This window comes from Callospermophilus lateralis, chromosome 12, assembly GCF_048772815.1.
Source record: "Callospermophilus lateralis isolate mCalLat2 chromosome 12, mCalLat2.hap1, whole genome shotgun sequence".
Taxonomy (NCBI): domain Eukaryota; kingdom Metazoa; phylum Chordata; class Mammalia; order Rodentia; family Sciuridae; genus Callospermophilus; species Callospermophilus lateralis.
This window is the reverse complement of record NC_135316.1, coordinates 103264251-103286853: the sequence shown is the minus strand read 5'-3', so window position 1 is coordinate 103286853 and position 22603 is coordinate 103264251. Positions and strand designations below refer to the sequence as shown.

General features: G+C 41.5%; 2 protein-coding genes across 7 annotated transcripts in view; one reads left to right on the top strand and one right to left on the bottom strand.

The window, feature by feature from the left end:
• Bivm (basic, immunoglobulin-like variable motif containing) overlaps positions 1-9133 on the bottom strand; it is a 34192-nt gene extending 25059 nt beyond the window's left edge. For 2 of the 6 annotated variants that reach the window (XM_076872009.2, XM_076872013.2), the window contains exons 1-3: positions 7552-8544; positions 7212-7374; positions 2716-3315 (exon numbers count right to left, since the gene is read on the bottom strand). In XM_076872009.2, the coding sequence (XP_076728124.1) occupies positions 2716-3193 (478 nt within the window). In that variant the 5' untranslated portion in view covers positions 3194-3315; positions 7212-7374; positions 7552-8544. Of the gene's footprint in view, positions 1-2715; positions 3316-7211; positions 7375-7551; positions 8545-8685 lie in introns of those variants that run through there. The other 4 variants (XM_077110672.1, XM_076872010.2, XM_076872012.2 and 1 more) reach the window with 4 other exon arrangements.
• Positions 9008-21165, top strand: Poglut2 (protein O-glucosyltransferase 2). The gene is made up of 10 exons (XM_076872014.2): positions 9008-9793; positions 11217-11422; positions 12939-13144; positions 13329-13406; positions 15234-15406; positions 15524-15761; positions 17065-17274; positions 17989-18078; positions 19269-19376; positions 20961-21165. Exons 1-10 carry the CDS (start codon positions 9612-9614, stop codon positions 20976-20978), a joined length of 1509 nt encoding a protein of 502 aa, XP_076728129.1. The 5' UTR covers positions 9008-9611; the 3' UTR covers positions 20979-21165.
• The last annotated feature ends 1438 nt before the right edge of the window (positions 21166-22603 follow it).

Here is a 22603-nt window from a genome sequence, read left to right as displayed (position 1 = left end):
GACAGAGAGTGGAAGAATGGATTTAAGAAAGCAGATCTAACTGTATGTTCTCCATTCACTTCAGGTTAGAGACACAAACTGGCTGAAAGGGAAAGAAGGAAAAGGTATTCCAAGTAAATATTAAGCAGAAGAGAGCAGGGTGGCCACAAATAAGAGTCCCCAAAGACAAACACTGTGCCACTCCACTTACACGCTGTTCCCAGAGTCATCAGATTCAGAGACAGAGTGGAATGGTGGTTGCCAGGTGTTGAGGAAAGAGGGAAAGGGGAGACATTTTTAGTGAGTACTGAGTTTCAGGTTGACAAGATGAAAAGAGACCTGGGATGGAGAGAGGGAATCACTGACAATAATAAACATACTTAGTGCCATGGAATTGTACACATAAAAAATGGCTAAGATGGTAAATTTAATGTCATTTGCTGTTTACCGCCGCTTTAAAGAGTATTATTTTTAAAAGAAATTCAATGGTGAAAAGATGACTCCCCAACCATTGTTAGAGATTATCAACAACCCCCTTTCAGCAATGGACAGAATAAGACAAGAATTAGAGACAAAAGATGCAAACACATCCAAATACTGACCTAATTAATATTGATAGATACACCCAATAATTTCTAAGTGCATTTTTTCTCAAGAGCACATGGTATATTCACCAAGATAGGTCATATGTTGGCATTGTAATGGTTAATTTGAATTGTCAACTTGATTGGATTAAGAGATGTCCACGATTAAGAGAATTACTGGCATGTCAATGAGGGTGTGTCTAAGAGTCATTGGCATGTGAGATAGCCAACTGAAACGGAGACCCTCCTTAAGTGAGGGCAGCACCATCCAATAGGATGATGGCTTGGATGGAATAAAAGTTGGAAGAACAAGGAAACAGTAGCACAGCAAATTCTTCTTGAAGGGGTTCTTGATTGCTACTGCAATCACCTGAGGGTATCAGATTCTGCTTCCAAAGGGGACTCTGCCACTGATTCTCCAGAAACCTTCAGTCTCATACTAGGGTAGCACTGTTGAACCCTCCTGTTCTGGGGCTTCCGCCTCTTGGACTGCACAGCTACTGGTTCTTCCAGCTCTCCAGCCTGCAGACAGCCATTGTGGACTATCCAGCTTCTAGTCACATAAGCCAACCTAATAAATCCCCTTTTATAATTATCCTTCCTGTTGATTCTGTTCCTCTAGAGAACCCTGATTAATACAGTCACAAAACCATATTGTCTTCTGTCCACCATGGTATTACATTAGAAATCACTATTTAGGGGAAAAAAAAAAAAAAACAAATATCTGGAAGTGAAACAGTACATGTCTAAGTAATGCATGTATCAAAAAAAGAATTGCAAAGTAAATTAGAAAATACTTTAAATTAAATAATAATAATAATAATTATTATTATTATTATAAAGGGTATCAAAGTTTGTGGACTGCAGCTAAAGCAGCACTTGAGAACAACCCCAAACATTACAATGCATAGGGCAGAAAGTCTCCCATCCGTGATCTAAGCTTCCATCTTAAGTCAGAAAATGAAGAGCAAAGTAAGGAGAAGAAAGGAGACAACACAGCAGAAATTGATGAAATAAAATATATAACCGAGAAAATTAACAAACTAAAAACTGGCTGTCCAAAAAGATGAAAAACTGGCGAATTCCTAGTTAGACTTAACAGGCAAAAAGAAAAATGTCCATCATCAAGAGTAAAGAGCAGTTGTCACTGAAGACCGTGCCCTTAACAGAGATGAGGAGACGGTGGTATTAGATAGGGTGGCCAGCCTAATATGCTTCATAAACAGGAATTCAGAAGAGCCTGGAAGCCAAATACAAATCCAAGTTCTACCTCCTGATAATGTGCAACTTTTAGCAACAGACTTGTTCCTGCTAAGCCTAATTCTTCATCTATAAAATAAGGATAACAGTATCTATCTCACAAAATTCATATATTACCATGAGTTCAGAATTGAAAAGCGTTAGTACCCACTACAGGACCACTCAGCTGTGCTTGTGAAAAGATGTGCACTGCACTATAAGTGAACGGCATCCTCCTAAGTTGTATAGTACACAGCCTATTCAGTGGTGCCTGGAGACCTCACTAGGGACTCAAAACATTTGAACAACAAAAGATATAAGGTTATTATTTAATGAAAAGAAAACCAAATGTTTTCTAGTTTAGGAACTACGACTTCATGTCTGTGTGAAACTACAAAATAATAGCATCATTCTAGTCACATCATTAACCATGTCTAAGTTACTGTGTACTTATCTGTAATACCTGTTTTTAAAATATTCTTTGATATTCAAAGCAAAATGCATTTCCATTGGCAACGCATGAATGAACTAACTGATCTATGTCCAAGGTTACTTTATTTTAACCACAATGACAGACAAGATGATAGCAATGTTTCTTGGTCAGTGTTATAAAAGGAAAACATGCCAGGCACAGGCACACACTTATAATCCCAGCAACTCAGGAGGCTGAGTCAGGAAGATCGAGAGTTCAAAGCTAGCCTCAGCAAAAGCGAGGTGCTTAGCAACTGAGACCTAAAATACAAAATAGGGCTGGGGATGTGACTCAGTGGCCAAGTGTCCCTGAGTTCCCAAGTACCAAAAAAACAAATAAAAAATTTTTAAAAAGGAAAGCATGTTTAATGACAAGATTAAACAAAACACAGTGTTTGTTTTCTCATTGTTTGCACATATGAACTTCAGGATTCCTTCTTACCTGATTTGTGTTTCAAATTTGTAGTCACCCCGTCAAATTCTGATTTATCGATTTCCCATGCGAGAGGTAGCTTGCCCAGACTGTTGGATAAGTTTTCCAAACTATTGTCTTCATTATAGATTATCTCTGATGTACTCGTCGGGATACCGATGTACCTTGATGAATTATTTCCAGAAGATAACGAGGTACTATCAGGGAGGCAAGAAGAGCGGGCTGGATTGGGGGTTTTATAGATTGAGGTTGCCTGGTTGAGAAAGGCATAGTCTGAACAGATGGCATAAATTTTCTCCCGAGTATGAGTCACAGGACAACTCCATGGATAATGCCCATCTCCTCTGGGACCCAAGGGTGCTCCCGAGGCACTTGTGCAGAAAGATTTGACAGCACCTTGTAGATTTTCTTCTGGAGACTTCCTCTCAGATTTGTGTCCACCATTTCCAGAATCATTGGACCTTTCGGTTTCCGCAACGTTAGGCATTGAATGCAACTGTGAAAGTTTCTATTACTAGAAGAAGTTGCAACCCTTTCTGTTTCTTGAAAAACAACTTTGACAATTACTTACAGCATTCTGTAAAATCTTGAGAGCTGTGGAATGGGATCCTAAGGAAAGAGGGAGGAGAAAGAGTGATCAACAACCCACATGACACTAAAAATTCTTTTAGGTATTATTCGTATGCCTTCGTTCAATCCATTTGGATTTTCCAATGGCTATATGCCTAGAGTTATGACCAGTAGCCATCCATATTATTTTTTAAATTAGCCTAAAATAAAAGATTAGAAAAATACAAATACCCTAGATAAAAAAAATGGGCTGAGTATCTGAATAGTCACTTCTCCAAAGAGGAATGTCCAAGGAGCACATGAAAAGATGTGCAGCATCTCTAGCCACCACAGAAATACAAATCAAAAGTGTAAGGAGGTACTAACTTAAGAGTCAGCTGCCTATAACCAAATGACAGGTGAAAACCAGCACTGACAAGGATGTGAAGAAACTGGAGCCCTCACACACTGACAGAAATGTAGATGGTCCAGTCGATTTGGGAAAAAGATCTTTAGGCATTTAAATGGAGTTACCATGTGGTATCAGGTTCATTCCTAGGTACACACCCAAGAAAGGTGAAAACACATCCACATGTTAATAGCAGCGTTACTCACAATAGCCAAAAAGAGGAAATTACCCAGATGCCCATCAAGTGACTTATGGTCAGTGGTATATCCAGCAATAAAAGCAATAAAAGAAGTACTGATCCATGATGCAACATGAATGAAATTTAAAAGCATTATACCAAGTGAAAGAAGACAACCACAAAGAAAAAGACACTGCATGACTCCTTTTATATAGTTTTAGCACAGACAGGTCTACAGGGACAGAATGCGCTTAGTGGCTGCCTACAGCTGAAGGGTTGGGTGATGGGGTTTTTTGAATAATGAAAATATTTAATAAATGATTGGCGGTAAATATACAACTTTGTGAATATATTAAAATATACTAAAAGCCATTGAAGTTTACCCCTTAATGTGTGAATTGGATGTTGTGCGAATTATATCTCAACAAAGCTATCTAAAAAATAGTGCTTTGGGCAAGATTGTTGAAAAGTATACAGGCAACAAAAATATATGATGGTAATAGTCATGGATCTAAATCCACAAATAATATAGAATTTTAACTTTTAAGATTCTTCACCTGACCAAAAACAACAGTTCCAATCCAGGTGTCACAACCTTCTGAATCATCTCAAAAAGGCTAAAATTTCATGACCAACCTGATTCTTTTGAGGAAGAAAACAGAAAAGTTTAAATAATACCCGAGGGCACTCAAAGCAGCTAAAGATTCATATAAAAGGAAGTCTTTAATGACTCAAACCTTCCCAGGTAATGTGGGAGACACCCTGAAGCTGGCAGGTGCTGGGCAGAGAGTGCAGATTTCTCTGGGTTCTAGGGATGGAGCAGCACATAAGAGACTCAATCCACTGCAGGGGACCAGTTGGACTCTCTACAGTTAATCTCTCTCCCCTTTGCTTACACTAAAAATTAGAAACAAAAATAATTTTCATAAGTTACAGAAAAATTATTATATAAAAAGTCATACAAACACTGAATGACATAAGTCTATACCGAAGCCTGCAATGATGGAGACAATTCATACAGAGCCCCTAGCTTCTCCTGATCCCTGAGCAGAAACTGGAGAGAAATAGCAATTTCTTCATGGAGTTTAGGGAAACAGACTCCATGTGAGGAGAACTCCATATGTGCCAGATGGGATGCAGTTTCTTTTACTTCTAAGGAATGCTTTCTTTCTGCCCATACCTTCAGGGAGGGCTTTTCAGTAGTCTGCAGTTTATATTTGTGTGCAGGATTGGTTTGAGAGGTGCTGCACCCCAAAACATGGAACCTACATAGTTTCATTTTGAAAACATCCTTTTTTTAATAAAGAAATTTTAAGAGCAGGTGTATGGTATCTCCAGACAGAAGCATTTAAGTTTTCTGCTTCTTCCTCTTTTTGTGGTGTTGGAAGATGCAAAGGAAAGCTGTACCTGAGGTTTACCGACCCAATTCTGGTCTCAGAGATGTCCTAGAGTAATATATTCTACTTCTTATCTGTCATCCTCATGCCCTTTTCAAAAAGCTAGTGTGGGGTTGTGTGGCTAGGCTGGATTAGGTGAGGAAGAGACCAAGTGTCACATGTAGAGCAAAGGACAGAGGCCACTGATGCTGGTTGGGTGGGAGGAGATGGAGATGTCTCATGCACTGCCCTTTCTATGTCACCATCTCAAGCTTAGCTGTACTTTGTCATAGCTTCTTCCTCACTTAAATGAAATTTTGCTGGTGGGTCTAGTTCTCTGTATGGCAGTTTGGTAATTTTATGAAGTAGGCTCACTTGGAACATATATAGTAGATATTTGGATCAAAAACACAGGCAAAAGGAAATTAAAAGTCGGGGTTGAGCTCCCAGAAAGCTACAGCCAGAAAAGAATAAAACACTTCATTAATAAAAACACAACAGTCTGCTTCATATGTGTTTGGGGTTTATTTGCTCTTAAATAATGGTCACTGAACAAGAATGTGCTCTTTGGATGCAATTTTACAAAAAGAAAAAAGAAAGAAAAAGAGGAGGAGGAGGAAAAGGTGGTCATCAACATGAAGATGTATTTTACATTGTCACTAAAAACCAAGGGTATCAAAACCTTCTCACTTGAATCACTGTTTATATGTAAATTTATCTGTGAAAATTTTGTGTACTATTTATAGGTTTTACTATTGGAGTAAAATATATTGCAGAAAAAAAACACAAAGTACCAAAAGATATCACACAGAAAATGAAACTTATCTAAAACGCATGACCCAAACCCACACTAGTGTTTATTTTCTTTCCACATTGTACTGATCCATGTCTACTCTCCACTGCAAGCCAGAGGGGCTTGACCATTGTGTCCTGAGAACTTTGCTCAGATCTTGGCTTTCTTACAGTGAACTAAGCACAATTTTTTGCTGATAACAGAATCATTACAGACATCTATTGTTGTATTATGCTGTAATTACAGCCTTGGGAAATACTGGACATACTTCAGTATCTAGAGGGGCAGACTGTCCCTCCACTTAGCCTGCAGCTGTCATGGTTCTCACATGTTGGATCTCCCTTTGTCTCCATATTTATAAACCATCCCCAATTCCATGCTCACTCCTACCTCCCCAGCTCACATCCTTTCTAATCTGACCTGTACCCACACATTAGAAAACAAACTTTGCTACACATTATGATCATAGAACTTCCTTGCCTAAAACCCTCTGCTCTAGGAACAAAAGGCCAACTCCCCAACTGGCCACAGATCTATTACTTTAGCTCTTCCTCACAACCCCCACCACCACCCACCTCCATACTTCTTTTTGGTTTCCCCTCCCACATACCCTCCTTTATTAATTCCCATTCATCTTTCAAATGTCCATACATTTGAATGTCACTTTCTGGGGAAGCTTTCTTTGCTCCTCAAATTAGGCCAGATCACCCAGTACATATTGGGGTAGTAGGTTTCCTGCACAGGTCTTCCCAGGGTGTAACTGTACATTAGTGCGAGAGTACATGCTTGTGTGTGTGTGTGTGTGTGTGTGTGTGTATGTGTGTGTGTAAGTATGTTTTCATATGATAAAGGTCTGCCTAATGCAAGCCTGGTTCCTGACTGTTGTATCCCCAGAACCTAATAGCTGTAGAAGTCTGGTTCAACATATATGTTTGGAGTGCCTACATCCACCAGGCATTACTGTAAGCCTTCATTTTGATGGAGGTGCCCTCATCCAAATATGTGAGGCATAGATGTATTAAGACTTACTAATAAGAATGACTGCAGGGTCTAATGATTTATTCATAATATCATGTCACAAGCAACAGAAATGTTTAATTGTATGCCAAGCAAAATTCAATGAAATGGCAAGCTTTGAATGCATCCGAAGGATAATGATTTGTAAAAGCCATGGGAACACTGTTCTTAAAATAAACATACCGTTTGTAAAGCCAATATTCATTGATCAGGTTATATTCCTTTCAAGTTATATTTTAAATCCGTGTTCTTCAGTATCAAGTTTACTCAAGAACTAAACATCCCTAAAATCTCCTCCGTAAAGCCTTCCACGTACGTCGACTATGATCTATACCCTGTATGGAAACTGAGACGCAGGGGCAGTTAAGGGACTTACTGAGGGTCGAACGTGCCCAAGGGCCAGACCAGAAGGGCCGAGACCCAGCCTTGTCTCTCCTTCCCACCTGGTGCCTTCCCCACCGCTGCAGCCCCGCGATCACACCCCGCCTCCCCACGCAGAGGCCGGCGGCCTACGAAAGGATACCGGGACTCCATGCGCCCGCGACAGAGCCAGGCTCCCGGAGAGACCGCGCGTGTTCCGCCGCCTCCTCTGCAACGCTCGCGGCGCGGCCGGGCTGGGAGGACGCTGGGACCACGGCGACGGTCGCGCAGGCCGGTGCTCGCCGCGCAGAGCCGGTGTGTGCAGAGGCGGCGCGGGCCGGACGAGGCAACGCGGTGCGCCCGTGCCACCGCCCTCCTGCGGCGGCCACCGCCCGCGCGCCCCGCGCAACTACCCAGGCCCGGCGGCCCGGGTCTCCGCACTCGCGGAGGACGGCACAGGCCTCCTCGCCTCCAGGCTCCTTCCTCCCTGGCTCCGGCGCCGGAAGACGTGGTTTGCCGCAAGGGGGAGCGCGCGGAGGCCGAAGTGACCGTCACGAACCTGTCCGGGGACCCTGGGACTTTGGGGGCTAAAGATTCCGGGCCTTTGGGAAGCGGACAATTACTGCCCCGGGGCGAACAGCAGAGCCCGAGGGTTCCGGATGTGAAGGGGAGTTTATGTTCCTAAGGACAATGGCGAAAAACAGAAGAACCCCCTGCCTTGGTCCCCAGCCAGACCCGCCTGGGCGCATCGAGCCATCCGGCCCATTTGGGTTTTCGGGTAGCTCAGAAGGGTCCAGGGAGGGAAACAGGCAGAGGGGGCGGCGCCCGGTTTCCAGCTGATCCTGAGGCCTCCCTGGTCGCGCACCTGCCATCACTTTGGCCGCCCAGGCCGGGTGCGGGCGCGCAGCGGGAGGGGACCGCCACCGCGAGCTGGGTGCCCTGGGTCCTGCCGAGCGTGGCGTGGAGACCAGAGCTGAATAGGGGTCACCGGTGTCTATTGGGCACTTCCAAATTGAGCTTTGTTCCCGAGAGGACTCGTCCTTTCTACCCCTGGTGCTTCTCTCTTCCTCTGCGACAGGAAGGACAGGCACCAATGCAATCCATTCGGACGCGACAGGACTCCGGAGAGGCTAGACCTCTCTCAGCCAGGGAGGCGATGAAGGCTCCTAGAGAGTTTGGGCGGCAGCAGGCCCCGCCGTTGTACCCCGAGTCCCCCCCCCCGGAGTGCCAGGTGTGCGGGGGAGCGGGGGGCGCACTGCTGGAGGTCACCTCGGCTCCTGCCCACTCCCCCGTGTACCTCTGGTCAGTGCAGCCGGGTTGGGTCGCTGCGGCACTGGTGGAGCCCCGCGCCGGACCTGGATCACAGCTGCCAGCGCGCCGCCAGCTATGCGCCTCTGGTTACCCTGGGGCTGGTGTCTCTGGTCCCATCGGAGCGCGCCAGGACAGCACTTTGGACTGCGATGGCCGGCCACAGGTCGTCAGACATCAGTGACAACACCTTCCTTTCACCCCTCCTTTTATATCTAACCTTTGCACGTGCTGAAGATGTGGTGACCAAAGAAATGAAAAATCTTAGCTGTGACTCCAGACCCTTGTGCGCCTCTATTGGACATCTGTAGTGTTTATCTGTTCCCTGAAAGCCACGACCAAAAAGTAAAATATGGATGAGAGTTGGTTTAAAAAAAAAAAAAAAAGCGGGGGAGGAGGGAGGAAGGGGGAGCAAAAGGAAGAAAGAAAGAAGCTGGCAGGATTTCCGCTAGTCCTGCCGCGAACTACATATCCCAGGGAGCCTGGGGGGCCGGGCCGCGTGTCCACTCTGCCATCCACTTGGAGAAGCCCTTACTCAGCCTGGCCCCGCGCGCAGGCCAATCTTCTCGCCTTGTACCTTAGCTGGAACCTGGAACGGATTCGCCCCCCAAATGATGCTCCAACAGCAAAAATAGCACAAGTTTATAGTTGTCCCAAGAGAGAGAAGCAGCGCGGTTCTCGCCGGTCTTAGCAGAACGCCTGGCATCCTTTACCTGCACATGCCAGCGCTCCGGTTGTGACTTTGTGGGGACGTGGAGAGTCGAGCCAGCGCCTGCCGTGCACATTAAAGGACACTTTCTGGAGCCGAGTTAGCCGCCGCGACCCACCAACGTGCCGCTGCCCAGGTCTCCGCTGGTGTCGTCCCCTTACACGTCTGCATTTATCCGTGGATCATCTCGAGAGTCCGACTTGTAAATGTTCAGCATTTTGCTGCTTTACTGCTTTTTTCTGGGGACGGTTCCAGCACTTGCCGAGACCGGCGGAGAGAGGCGACTGAGCCCAGAGAAGAGCGAAATATGGGGACCCGGACTAAAAGCAGATGTCGTCCTTCCCGCCCGCTATTTCTATATTCAGGCGGTGGATACATCAGGGGATAAGTAAGTCACAAAACCACTCTTCAACTATTCGGGATTGCGTTAAGACTTTTTGTTTCTTCCTTTGTTTCTCATCCACCCCAAAACTCGCTTCTCCGCAGCAGTTTTACTCCAGGATATTTGGATGCTATGCACATCTGGATTCCCCTTCCCAGTCAACTTTTCTCTGTAGCTTTAGAAATAATTAGGAATTGCAATATGTAATATAATAATAGCTCTTCTCTTAACTGTTTTGATAAGTATTCCCGCATTATCAGGGCAAAACAAAGCTCCTACTCTGCTGGAAATGCTATTTCTAACTACTTTTTGCATAAACTGTTGTAAGGAATTAAGCTCGGTTGTTAGAAACTTGATTGGCTTCAGCTTTCTGTGGTGCTGCCCTAGAGTTTCAGGTAGACATGGGCAGGTAACCATGTTTTAAAACCCAAGAAGAAAAACTAACTACTATCTAACATTTTAGAATTTAGAGGAAAAGTTTGGCAGTACAAAACTCCTGTATGAGTGTAACAGAAATCTGTTTCATTCCTATGAACTCTATACTTTAAACTTACATTTATGTATATTTTATAAAAAATATATTAGGAATAAAATATTTTCCAGGGGTTAGGAGTGTAGCTCAATGGTAGAGCACTCATGTATCATGTGTGAGGCTCAGGGTTCAAACCCCAGAACTGGGGGTGTGTGTGGATTTTTCCAAGGAAAAAGAAGGCTGTAAATTTTGTCATTCGGCTATAAATAGTACAGTTGGAGAAACAAATACCACCTCAACTCCAAGAGCACTCACTCCACAAACACTTTTATTTACAAAGATGGTATACTACCTACCTTGCTTTTGCCCACATCTGGGCATGATTTATAATTCTGATATTTTTTAAGAATCACTGAGAGTTAGTTTTCAAAATAAAGTCATCTTTGCAAGGCACACCATTTGATCACAGATTTTCGGATGTGACAGACATGATATAAATAGCAGACTGATACTGTTATCTATAGAATTATAAATATTTGCATGCTTACACACATCAGTAATCTTAACATATGCCTTTGTCAATGTCTAATGAAACTTTTAAAAATTATTTTTAGTTGTAGATGGACACAATACCTTTATTTTGTTTAGTTTTTACTTTTAATGTGGTGCTAGGGATTGAACCCTGTGCCTCACATGTGCTAGGCAAGCACTCTACCACTGAGCCACAACCCCAGCCCTAATGAAACTTTTATGTTATTTTCATCATTGTCTTCCTCTTTATTTTTTAAATTGTTGATCCATCATATTCATTCTGGCACTGAAAGCATAAAAGAGAAGAAGCAAGCATGTTAGAGGAAGAATGTGGAGAACAGAAAAAGTTTACTGACTGAAGAGCATAATCATTTGTTGCTTATTCCTTAAAATAATCTCTGTATCTCATTGTTCTTCACATCACAGATTCACATCTTCTCCAGGTGAAAAGGTGTTCCAGGTTAAAATCTCAGCACCAGATGAGCAATTCACAAGAGTTGGAGTCCAGGTTTTAGACCGGAAGGATGGATCCTTCATAGTGAGATACAGAATGTATGCAAGCTACAAAAATCTGAAGGTAGAAGTTAAATTCCAAGGTCAACATGTAGCCAAATCTCCATATATTTTAAAAGGTAATTTGGAACAGAGTTTTATAACAATAGTACTGAACACAATAATACATGTCATTCTATCTACAAAACAACTTGGTGTATTTTTTTTTTTTTAACTGAAAGACAAAAGATGTGTCCTATCTGAAAGATAAGGTCGGAGTCTTGGTAAAAGAGAAATTCAAGATATGAGTAGAAACTGTAGTTTGCTAAAGAGCAAGGAACATAATTAGAGAATTTGCTGTCTGAAAACATAATATTAGCAAGAATAATCAAGCTGTATATATATATGATCCTATATGGTATTTTGTTAATTGGAGATGGAAGATGTTATATAACTGATAAGAGTTATCGAAACTTGGTAGACCACTTTAGGAAGGAAGATGGCTTAACGCAGAGAGGGGGAGTTGACCATTGTTTTTTGTCATTGTTCCAATGCCATTTTTCCAGGGAAATTTTCTGGTGGTTTGTAATATAGGATGAGACTTGTTACCCAGGCCATTCCCTCTCAGAGGAGGCAGGACCCCAAAACACTGGGGAAGCGTTGTACATAACAAAAACATCCCAAGAAAGGTAACGTTTCTTTAAACGTCTAGGTTCCTTTCCTGCCTCCCATCAGGACCATGTGGTACCGAATAACCTGCTAAACCTAAAAAAAAAAAAGTATTGTGGGCTGGGTTGTGGCTCAACAGAAGAACGCTTGCCTAGCAAGTGTGAGGCACTGGGTTCAATCCCTGACACCACATAAAAATAAAATAAAGGTACTGTGCCCATCTACAACCAAAAAAAAAAATATTTAAAAAAAAATACTGCATTCTCAGTCCTCCCCGAATCAGGTGGGAGTCCGAGGATTACAGAAAGTAATGACAGTAAAAATCCATTCAGATTCTGCTACATGATGTTAGTATTATTTCTATAAATGTGTAATTAACTCATCATAATATTAATGAAATAGACTGCTTTGGGGATTACCTTTGCAACTTTGTATTTCTTTTTCTTTTTTTTTCTTTTTTTTAAAGAATAGCAGAGGTTCTTTGTTTACTCTTGTTGTTTTTGATGATGTTCTGCCCATTGATAAAAGTACTTTAGAAACTTTAGGAACTCATTTGTATAACAGACCATTGAAATATTCATTCTTATGATTTTTGTCCCTCACTAAAGCAGGTGTATTCCTCTAGTATTCTTTTATTAATGTTTGGAGATTCTTCGGTACCCCAAACATAAAGAGCAACCAACGGTAATATCCACTGTAGAGGACACATTAGAAGCCATCAGCTGTCTTTCGAACTTGTATAAAGTAGACTTGAACATGAGGATGTCATGGGAGTTCATGTTGAAGAGCTGTCAGGAAGAATGCCGACTTATTCAGAATGCCCCAATGTAATAAAAGTGTATTTCTTTTAAAAATATGTCTTCAATCCATATGCCTTCCTACTTCACTAGTCAAAATTCAAGAAGCCTGCATTTTGGGTATTCGTAACATGTGTCAAATACTGAGTAAAACATTCCCTCTTGTGCTTTGTTTTCTGTGTGTGAATAGGGCCGGTTTACCACGAGAACTGTGACTGTCCTTTGGAGGACAGTGCAGCCTGGTTACAGAAAATGAACTGCCCAGGAACCATTGCGCAGATTCAGAAAGATCTGGCACATTTCCCCACTGTTGACCCAGACAAGATTGCAGTAGAAATCCCAAAAAGATTTGGACAGAGGCAGAGCTTGTGTCACTACACCTTAAAGAATAACAAGGTACAACACATGATTGAGGTTTGCTTGATTTCCTGATTCTGTTTTGTTTTGACCATTTGGGCTACAATTTGCTAAACAGTCCTATCAAACATCATCCTCGTAGCAATCATTGTGACAAGCTTTTCCTCAGTCAAGTCTGACAGTACTTTTAGACTAATGTAAGAAATGTTCAATTCTCTTTTAGGTTTACATCAAGACTCATGGTGAGCATGTAGGTTTTAGAATTTTCATGGATGCCATACTACTTTCTTTGACAAGAAAGGTAACTATATCTTTTCTCTGAGCCATCATAAGCAATTGTAATCCAGCTTTCATAAAATAATTTTTTTCAAAACAAAACTAATAACGGGGCTGGGGTTGTGGCTCAGTGGCAGAGCCCTTGCCTCACAAGCACCACATCAGAATAAATAAATAAAATAAAAGGTATTGTGTCCATCTACAACTAAAAAAATATTTTAAAAAAGAAAAAAAACACTAATAACAATACCAGGATGTTCTATTCTAGAGTCTTAGGAGAATGATATTCTGAAATCTTTTATAGGCTGCCTGTGTTAGTTTTCAAGACTGCTCTAGCAAAGTGCGGGAGGCTGAGTGCCTTAAACAACACTTTATTCTCTCGTGGTTCTGGAGCTCAGAAGTCCAAAATCAGAATGCTGCCAGGGCCACGTTCCCTCTGAGACTGTGAGGACATTCTGCCCTGCCTCTGGCTGGCCTCTGGTGGCCTCAGTCCTTGGTGTTCCCTCTGGTGTGCATCACTGTGCTCTCTCCTCTCTGCACGTGCCCCTTGCCTTCCTGTGTCTGTCTCTCTTGTCTCCTTTGGCAGGAGCATCGGTCATTTTAGATTGATGGACCACCCTCCTCCAGTGTGACCTCATCTTAACTCATTACATCTGCAACGACCCACTTTCCAAATAAGGTCATTCTGATATTCTGAGATTTAGAACTTAAGGATATTTTTTAGGGGAATCAGACTCGTATCAATGCCTTACAGAGGAAAGAAAATGCCTGTGGTAAAATGATTTTGATTCTAAACCCACTTTAAGTCCAAAGAAGATCACCCCTTCTCTGAATCCTGTTCCTTGGCATAATGTGCTTTAATAGGAGCTAGTGGAGTATTTCAACAATACTGTTAAAATGGCTGATATGAAAAATTATACCAACTTTTTTTTACCAATTGTGTATTTACGTAAAAATCTATTACAACGTTTACTTATTGAATCATTTGTGCATATCTTGATTGAATTACTCATGGAAAACCATACTTTTCTTCTCAAGATTGCAAAGCCTATGCAGTCAGTGAATCCTAAATATAGTAGTACTTAGCACCAGTATTATGCCTCCTTTAGGCTAAGACATTTAGATTACTGGCAAATATTTCTTGCTTACCTGTGTCCATGAGAAAAATAAGAATTTTCTTCAGGACTCCAAGTTCTCAAGATGCTTCTCAGACAGGACCAACACAATTCCTACCTAAACAAATAAATAGGTGTACCTATTCAAGAGAAGCAGCTTGAGAAATTGGAGTCCTGAAGAAAATTCTTATTTTCTAGTTTTGCAAATACCCCCAAGCATTTTCCATGGCTAATAAAGCAGGTTCTTTCAACACGTTCACAACATTTGTTAGTTAGGGATGCATAGCTTGGAAGCTCCTGTATTGGCCTTTGGTTGGACTTCCTGAATTCAAGTCCTGTCCCTACCACCCACCTAGTCTAAAACAGAAGCATCTGGCTCATTCGCATGAAACTAAGGCTAGAGTCCCAAGTGCTCAAAAAAGAATTCTTAGAATTGTTTTCTAATAATTCTCTTGTCTTAGCATCTCTTGGCAGCTTTAGAACAAAGATTACCTTTGCCACCTTGTCCTCTTTAGTGAGTCTGTTGGCCAATTTAGACGTCACAGAAAGGAAACTTAGAATGCTTATACATGTGACCATATTTGGAAAAGTTACCCACTATTCAAGCTAAAGTCATGATGGCCCAAAACTTATAAGGTTGGCCTTTCATTTGGTGCAATTGCTAATTTTAATTGATAAATATGAGGTAGTATGCAATGCAAGAACGGCCAATAAGCACTTTGTTTTCTTTTTCCTAGGTGAAGATGCCAGATGTAGAGTTTTTTGTAAATCTGGGAGATTGGCCTTTGGAAAAAAAGAAGTCCAGCTCAAACATCCATCCCATCTTTTCCTGGTGCGGCTCCACAGATTCCAAGGATATCGTGATGCCCACCTACGACCTGACGGACTCTGTTCTAGAAACCATGGGCCGGTGAGAATCGGGTCGGGTTGACCCAACCTGGGCATGCTCTCTTGGGTGAGTTCTTTCCTCCTGTCTTTGTGGTGTGATGGTTTCGGAGGGAGCCACGCTGCCCTTTCTGTGTTCCAGAGTCAGTCTGGATATGTTGTCTGTGCAAGCCAACACGGGGCCTCCCTGGGAAAGGAAGAACTCCACCGCCCTCTGGAGAGGGAGAGACAGCCGCCAGGAGAGACTGGAGCTGGTGAAGCTCAGTAGGAAACACCCAGAACTCATCGACGCCGCCTTCACCAACTTTTTCTTCTTTAAACACGACGAGAGCCTGTACGGTCCCATTGTGAAACACATCTCTTTTTTTGATTTCTTCAAGGTATGATATCTGTAGTGACCAATCCTTTCTGCATTCCCAGTTTTTGTGTAAATAGCACTTTGGGAAAGGGGAATCGAAGCCTGTAAATCACAGGGGAGGAGAGAAATGGGTTTCAACAGCCTGCCTCTGTTCTCAGCACCCAGCCCTGACATGGAATTATGCATGAGGGTGCTTGGAGCCTGAGTAGAGCTCTAAGTTTTTCCCCAGCTAGCCCTTAAGATAAGCCCATGTCAGCTCAAATCCTTTTTTTATTATTAAGTTCATGTCAGTCATTTTACAAGGACTTCTCACCAGAACCAGAGCACGGCAGCACTATTAAAGAAGATAAAAACCAGGTGTTCTTATCAGGCCTTCTGGTGAGGAGTGACTTGAAATGCTGATGTTCTGCCTGGGAATTCTGGAATGGCTTTTCTCATCCAGAATGTGGATTACTCATGTTTCCCAGGAAGTCATGCTTTCTCTAACAGCTCCTTTCCTCAGTGCACAGCGCCCTGCTCCCTGGATCACTGAGGGGAAGAGGAGTATCTGTAGTCCCCTGGGGTAGAGAGAGAGATGGCAAAAGGTAGTCAACCATCCTCCTGTAGGGAAGGACAAGTGATGAATGAACTATCTGCTCCATAGACAGCCAGATTTTCCTTTGATGGATTACGTGGAGGTAGGTAGACCCAGATAATGCTGTGTGTTGAATTGTCATTGTTTTTTCAAGGCGTAATCTCAAAGAAAGGAATGATCACAACTAGAGAGCAAGATGAGCCACCCCTCCTTAGACAGCTGTCACATCATGCCTTGGCTTTTTCCTGCCTGTGGAATTTTCTATAACTTAAGGCTATTGATGACCACAGCTCTGTGGATATTTTTACTCATAGATGTTCTTGCCCTGGAGCTTGTTAATTTCCTTGAGACATTTGGGTGGCCCATCTGCTGCTTCAAAAGTATGGTTAACATGGCACAGAACGTGCCATCGTTAGGTACTTATGCCATCCATAAAGAAGTAGAGGAAAAACAAAGTTTCAAGTCTATTTTTTTTTATGTTGTAGTCTTTTATTTCATTGGCTTCTTCAATATTAGATTTGTTTCTCTCTTTGTGAAATTCAGGACCATATCAAAATAAACATTTGTCTATAGGTGAGCATGTTATATAATAATAATTACCAAATGGCAAAGGCATAGGGCAAAATCTGGCCCCTGCTTTTGCAGTTGTATCTGTAGATGGCAGATTGATGTGTGGAATGCGGAGAGGAAAAAAAAAGAATGGAAAATGGGAATTCAGTGGAGGTTCTTGTACTCTACTGCTGTTTTGCAGCATAAGTATCAAATAAATATCGATGGCACTGTGGCGGCATATCGCCTGCCCTACCTGCTGGTGGGCGACAGTGTCGTACTGAAGCAGGACTCGATCTACTATGAACACTTCTACAATGAGCTGCAGCCCTGGAAACACTACATTCCAGTTAAAAGCAACCTCAGTGATCTGCTGGAAAAACTTAAATGGGCTAAAGACCATGATGAAGAGGTAAGGTCGGTCTCCTGGAAGGTTTACCTCCACTGTGCCAGATGTCACTGGTAGGTTTGCAACGTCTTGGGCCTGGAGAGTGCTCCATGTATGCTCAGATACAAAAACGGGAAGCTGCCTGCCCAGGAGTGGTACAGTAGCTCCCTGGAGCAAACACAGCCCTTGATCTTAGATAACTGTCCACTCTGCATGTGAAATGAAAGCTAAGCCTCAACCAGATTATGTTTTCTCTTTTGGTAAGCATTGTCTCTGGAGATACCAGTTTTGCCCTCACAAGTAATGTCAAAATTAAGATGGCCAGTCTGCCAAGAGATGTCACTAACCTTTGTGGAATAAAATGAGGAATTACAGGAATTAGCTTCAAGCTAATGGCTGAAAACTGTGAAGGTAGTACATTAATATAGCTGCACCTTGCATTCTCTTTAGGAACTCACTGTTCCTTTGCTTGCTGTATATCTTCTCTCTCCAAGAGAGGTTTAACTCTAGGAAGCACAAAATGACTTCTCAGACTTTCAAGTCTTGAAAACCTCCCTTTGGTTTTGAACAGATAAAGTCTGTTAAACATTCCTTTGTCACATGAGAACCCCCAGGGCTATGCTTCCTGCTGTGGTCTCACTATATGTGCTCTGTAGTTTTGGTTGCATATGTCTACATAGGAAAAAAATACTTCATGAAAGTTTTGTTTTGTTTTGTTTTGTTTTTTTAATTTCCAAGGCAAAGAAAATAGCAAAAGCTGGACAAGAATTTGCAAGAAATAACCTCATGGGTGATGACATATTCTGTTATTATTTTAAACTTTTCCAGGTTAGTATTTTCCAAGAAAATAGTCATATAACTTAACAACTGGACATGTAGAGAGGCAAATAATATTTCACTCACTTAATTTCTAAAACTATATTAATATAATGTACCTTTTAACAATTTCTAAAAGTATATTAATATAAGGAGATTCATGTACTTCTTTGGGTGAAAATCGGGACAAATACTAAGTAGTAATAATACGTAGTTGAAAAAAATGAAGCTTAGCTGATGGAAAATATTACAACATCAAGTGAAAGAACAAACATTAGAACTATGTGGCATATGATTAGGAAACTGGCAGAGTTACCATACATGGTTTGTATTTTCTCTTTGTATTATGTTGCTGCTGCCTTGTCACTTCTTTGTGTAAACAGCTCAAAGTATGTGTTTGGGCCTCTTGTCATGACCCCCCGTTGGGCCAGGAATTCTCTTGGAAATTATTTCCACAGACTTAAGCATTTAGGGATTATAGTCAAAGCATATCTGACAATTTCAAAGGCTCATTAGAAAAATAATACAGCAGTAAAGATGTCATTTGCTAATAATAGCATTAGATCTAGATTAAGCTTTCTATCTGAGACTTGTACATATTGAGCCCCATACTGTAGGCTCTGCTGCAAAGCAAAGTTGATCTGTATCTGATCTGAACTGGCCCCTCCTGTTCTGAAGTCTTCCCTACGAGATGATGAAGCAATATAGAAGAAAAACTGTTTAAAATGAATGAACTGGGGGGATTCAATCTGAATATCCAAAGATCCACTGGGTGGTGTTAACGTCAGTGTTTCGCATGGTGCCTGCCCCAGGGTGAGAATTAATGAAGAGGATACTGATTGAGGCTGGGGCAAGCCATGGAGGGGCAGGTAGAAATCTGTCCTCAGATTCTTATTCTAGGGCAGATCATGTGCAAAATTGTTTTCACTTTAAGGCAGAAGGTGGTTTGAAGAAAAAAAAAAAGTCATATAAATTAGGAATAGAATAATGGCCATTTAGGAACAGACAGCCAGAGTTTAAAGAACTTCAGGACTCACACTCTGTTGTTGGGCATTTTGGGGATTACAGGGGACTCTGCACATCAAATTTTTACATACACATGTGAGTGAAGTGAATCTTGGTCTGCAAATTCCACTGTGTCTTATTTGGTGAATGCACTTAAAGTGTTGCATAAAGGATGTTTTTCTATTGTCACTCATCAGGAATATGCCAACTTACAAGTGAGCGAGCCCCAGATCCGAGAGGGCATGGAGAGGGTAGAACCACAGACCGACGATGACCTCTTTCCTTGTACATGCCATAGGAAAAAGGTAACAGAACAGACCCTGTGGCCAGCAGCAATGTAAGAGTTAGGGTTGATCCAAGTTTACACCCATCCCTCTAGTCATTCAATCAGGCAACAAACAGTTTAATTCCTCCTGAAGCCTCCAAGCAACTTAGTCTACTAGGAAGATGGTTGTAGTAGATAATAACATTGTACAAGAAAATGTGCAGTTAAGTGAGGAGCCAGAATAGCTCTGGCAAAGCTGAGCGAAGCCTTTTTCAACGTGAGAATTCAGATCACATAGCATTTGAACAGATGTTTGCAGTTTGAAAAGTATTTTCACATGGATCGTCTGATGCCCTCATCTCCCCATGTGATGGGTTTGGCAGAGGTCATCATTCCATTGCAGAGATGAAAAAAAATATTCAACCATAAGTATTCATGCTACAGTATTTAAAAACAATATCTGTTGATGCCACTACATGATGACCTCATTTGCAAAGTTCAGATTCACATATGGACTTGTAAGGCTTGAAAAGATAGAAGTCATACAGTGATTGTCTTTGTTTTGGTTAACAAAACTGAGCCCATAGAGGAATTTAGCTCAAAATTATCTAGCAGAAGTATAGCAAAACAAAACTATCTCATGATCAAATAATGCATTTTTTTACATGGAGGCATAGTGTTGTTTTGATTATAGTTGAATTTTTGTTGGGAGGAATATAAATTTCAGTTTTCTGCATTGCTTATATGTTTGTGTGTGTGTAAATATGCTGGCTAGACATTATTTTAAGCAAAATCATTTTGTTTCTGAATGCACAAAGTCAAAGTTGTGGTATTATAACCCAAAATGGGAAGGGAGACTTGGCATCGGTTATGTCAGCCTCTCAAAGATGTTTAAAAGCAATAAGGTGACCACTGGCCCCAGTGATGTGACAGAACCAGCTCATGTGAGCTCACCACCTATTGGTATTCAGGAATTTCACACACTAGTTAAATTTTTGCTACCTTGGAATCATTATTTGGGGAAGTGTTTGTACCATAACAGTCAGCATACCTTTTGGTTTTGTTTTTGGAGAATTGATTTACCACTAGCTCACTGACCCTCAAGTGGTACAGAATCAGTGGTGACCTCTGTCAAGGCCAGGAAATCAGTTCAAGTCAATGTGGCACAGGAATTGCAAATCAAAAGGTTCCCCTTACCAAGTTTGTGATTTAGGGTTATGACATTTCCCACTTTGGGACTGTAATGTTCAATTTTTTTCTTTATCTGTGAGGGAGAGGAGGTACCAATCAGTATCTTACACTGATTAGTGGAAATTAGTGACAGGATAATAGCTTTGTTCATATTTTGTTCTTTGTCTACACCAGCCCTTCACTGATTCTGTTCCTCACACAAGACCTTTACAGTAGCACAGACCCGTGGAAGTTTGGATTCCCCACCAGGAGCCCTGTGAAACACAGTGTGATTTGCACTGGGGATGATTCTGATCCTCTGGAAATAGTTCTGGGTCCTAAAATTGTGGAACAGAAACTTGGTTTTTTTCTTCCTCTCCCCTTTAGGGGAGAATAAATAATTGATTCATAAAAACTTCTTGATGGCTCTTAATATGTGGCTTCTTCATTGCAGACCAAAGATGAACTCTGATGTGCAAAAATACCTTTCCTTCAAATAATGGTGCTCAGAAGACTCTTCTCAGCAGAAAAGAAGAATATTTTTTTAAGTATTAATTCCCCAATATAAAATCTGCTGTGAGATTATGTGCATTATGAAGATTTTTCTATATACATCATTCCCATGACTGTCCTTTAAAGCACATTTTTAGAATTTTATAATAAATGCATCTTTATTTTAAAGGCCCTTGCTGTGCTATCATTAGCTGTATCAGGACCAAGAGCAGAAAGAGGGAGGGTGGGCTTGACGCAGCAGCCTTGCCGCCTCCCTGTCTTCACCTACATGACCAAGCAACAGACCTGTCTCCTTTAAACCACTGCTCTTTTGGAAATTCACTCACTCACAACAAACCTAATCCTGACTAATGTGTCACACAAGGCCTGTCTTAATCTGACCTCTCCCACTTCCTAATGCTACCTGAGACCTGATAAAAACCATTCCTCTCCCTCTTCTGTCAATGCCTGTTTCCCTACTTCCCTGGTATTTGCTTTTCCCTTGGTCTGGAATGGCAGGACCCACTCTTCTTTGTCCAGCATTGACATCCATCAGTATTCCCAAGGTCACTACGCCAATGCCCTGTGTTATCTTCTGTGTCAGTGTTCTTGGGCTGCCTCAGCAAACCTCCATAAACTTGGTGACTCAAAACAAGAGAAATTTTTTTTCTCTAGAGGCCAGTTCTGGAGGCCAGAAGTCTGAATTCAGGGTGCCAGCTTCCTTCTGAAGGCTCTGAGGAACAATCCCTCCCAACAACTTCCTTCTAACTGGTGGCAGCTGGCAGTTCTTAGAGTGGCACTCACCACTGCCTCTGTGTGTCTGTTTTCCCCTTTTCTGTCATTGTAAAGATGTCTGTCATTAGACTTAACACCCATACTAAATCCAGGATGATCTCATCTCAAGAATTTTCATATCTGCAAAGACTTCTTTCTAAACAGGGTCACATTTCATAGGCACAGAGGTTAGGATCTGGACATTTTTGGGGAGGCCATTCTTCAACACCTCCTAAGAACATTTCCTTGAAATCAGGAACAACATGAGAATTCCCACTCACACTCATCTAACATAGTGCAGGAGATGTAAGCCAACAGTACTGTCCAGAAAAAGAGAGTACAAGAATTAAAAAATAACAAAGACAGTTGGCATTAAAAGCTGATGAAACACTATAGTACACACAAAATGCAGACAAATCTATGGACAAATTGTTAGAATTAACAAGAAAATTCAATTGCATTACAATAGACCAGCTAGTAACAGAAAATTAAATAAAAAGACATAAAATACAACTTAATAATAGTTTTAAAGACCATGCAGTACTTATTTGAAGAATTAAGTGTAACAAAAATAGATAAGTCAATTTTTGAAAACAAACTAATTAAATTGAAAGATATATGTTGATAGCCAGGCAAAATTAATATTAATGTTAATTCTTTCCTATATAAAATCAATGTAATCCTAATAAAAAATTTGTGCTGCCTGTTTTTCTTTTTTTAATTTTAGTTGTAAATGGACACAATACCTTTACTTATTTATTTTTATGTGGTGCTGAGGATTGAACCCAGTGCCTCACATGTGTGAGGCAAGTACTCTACCACTGAGCCATA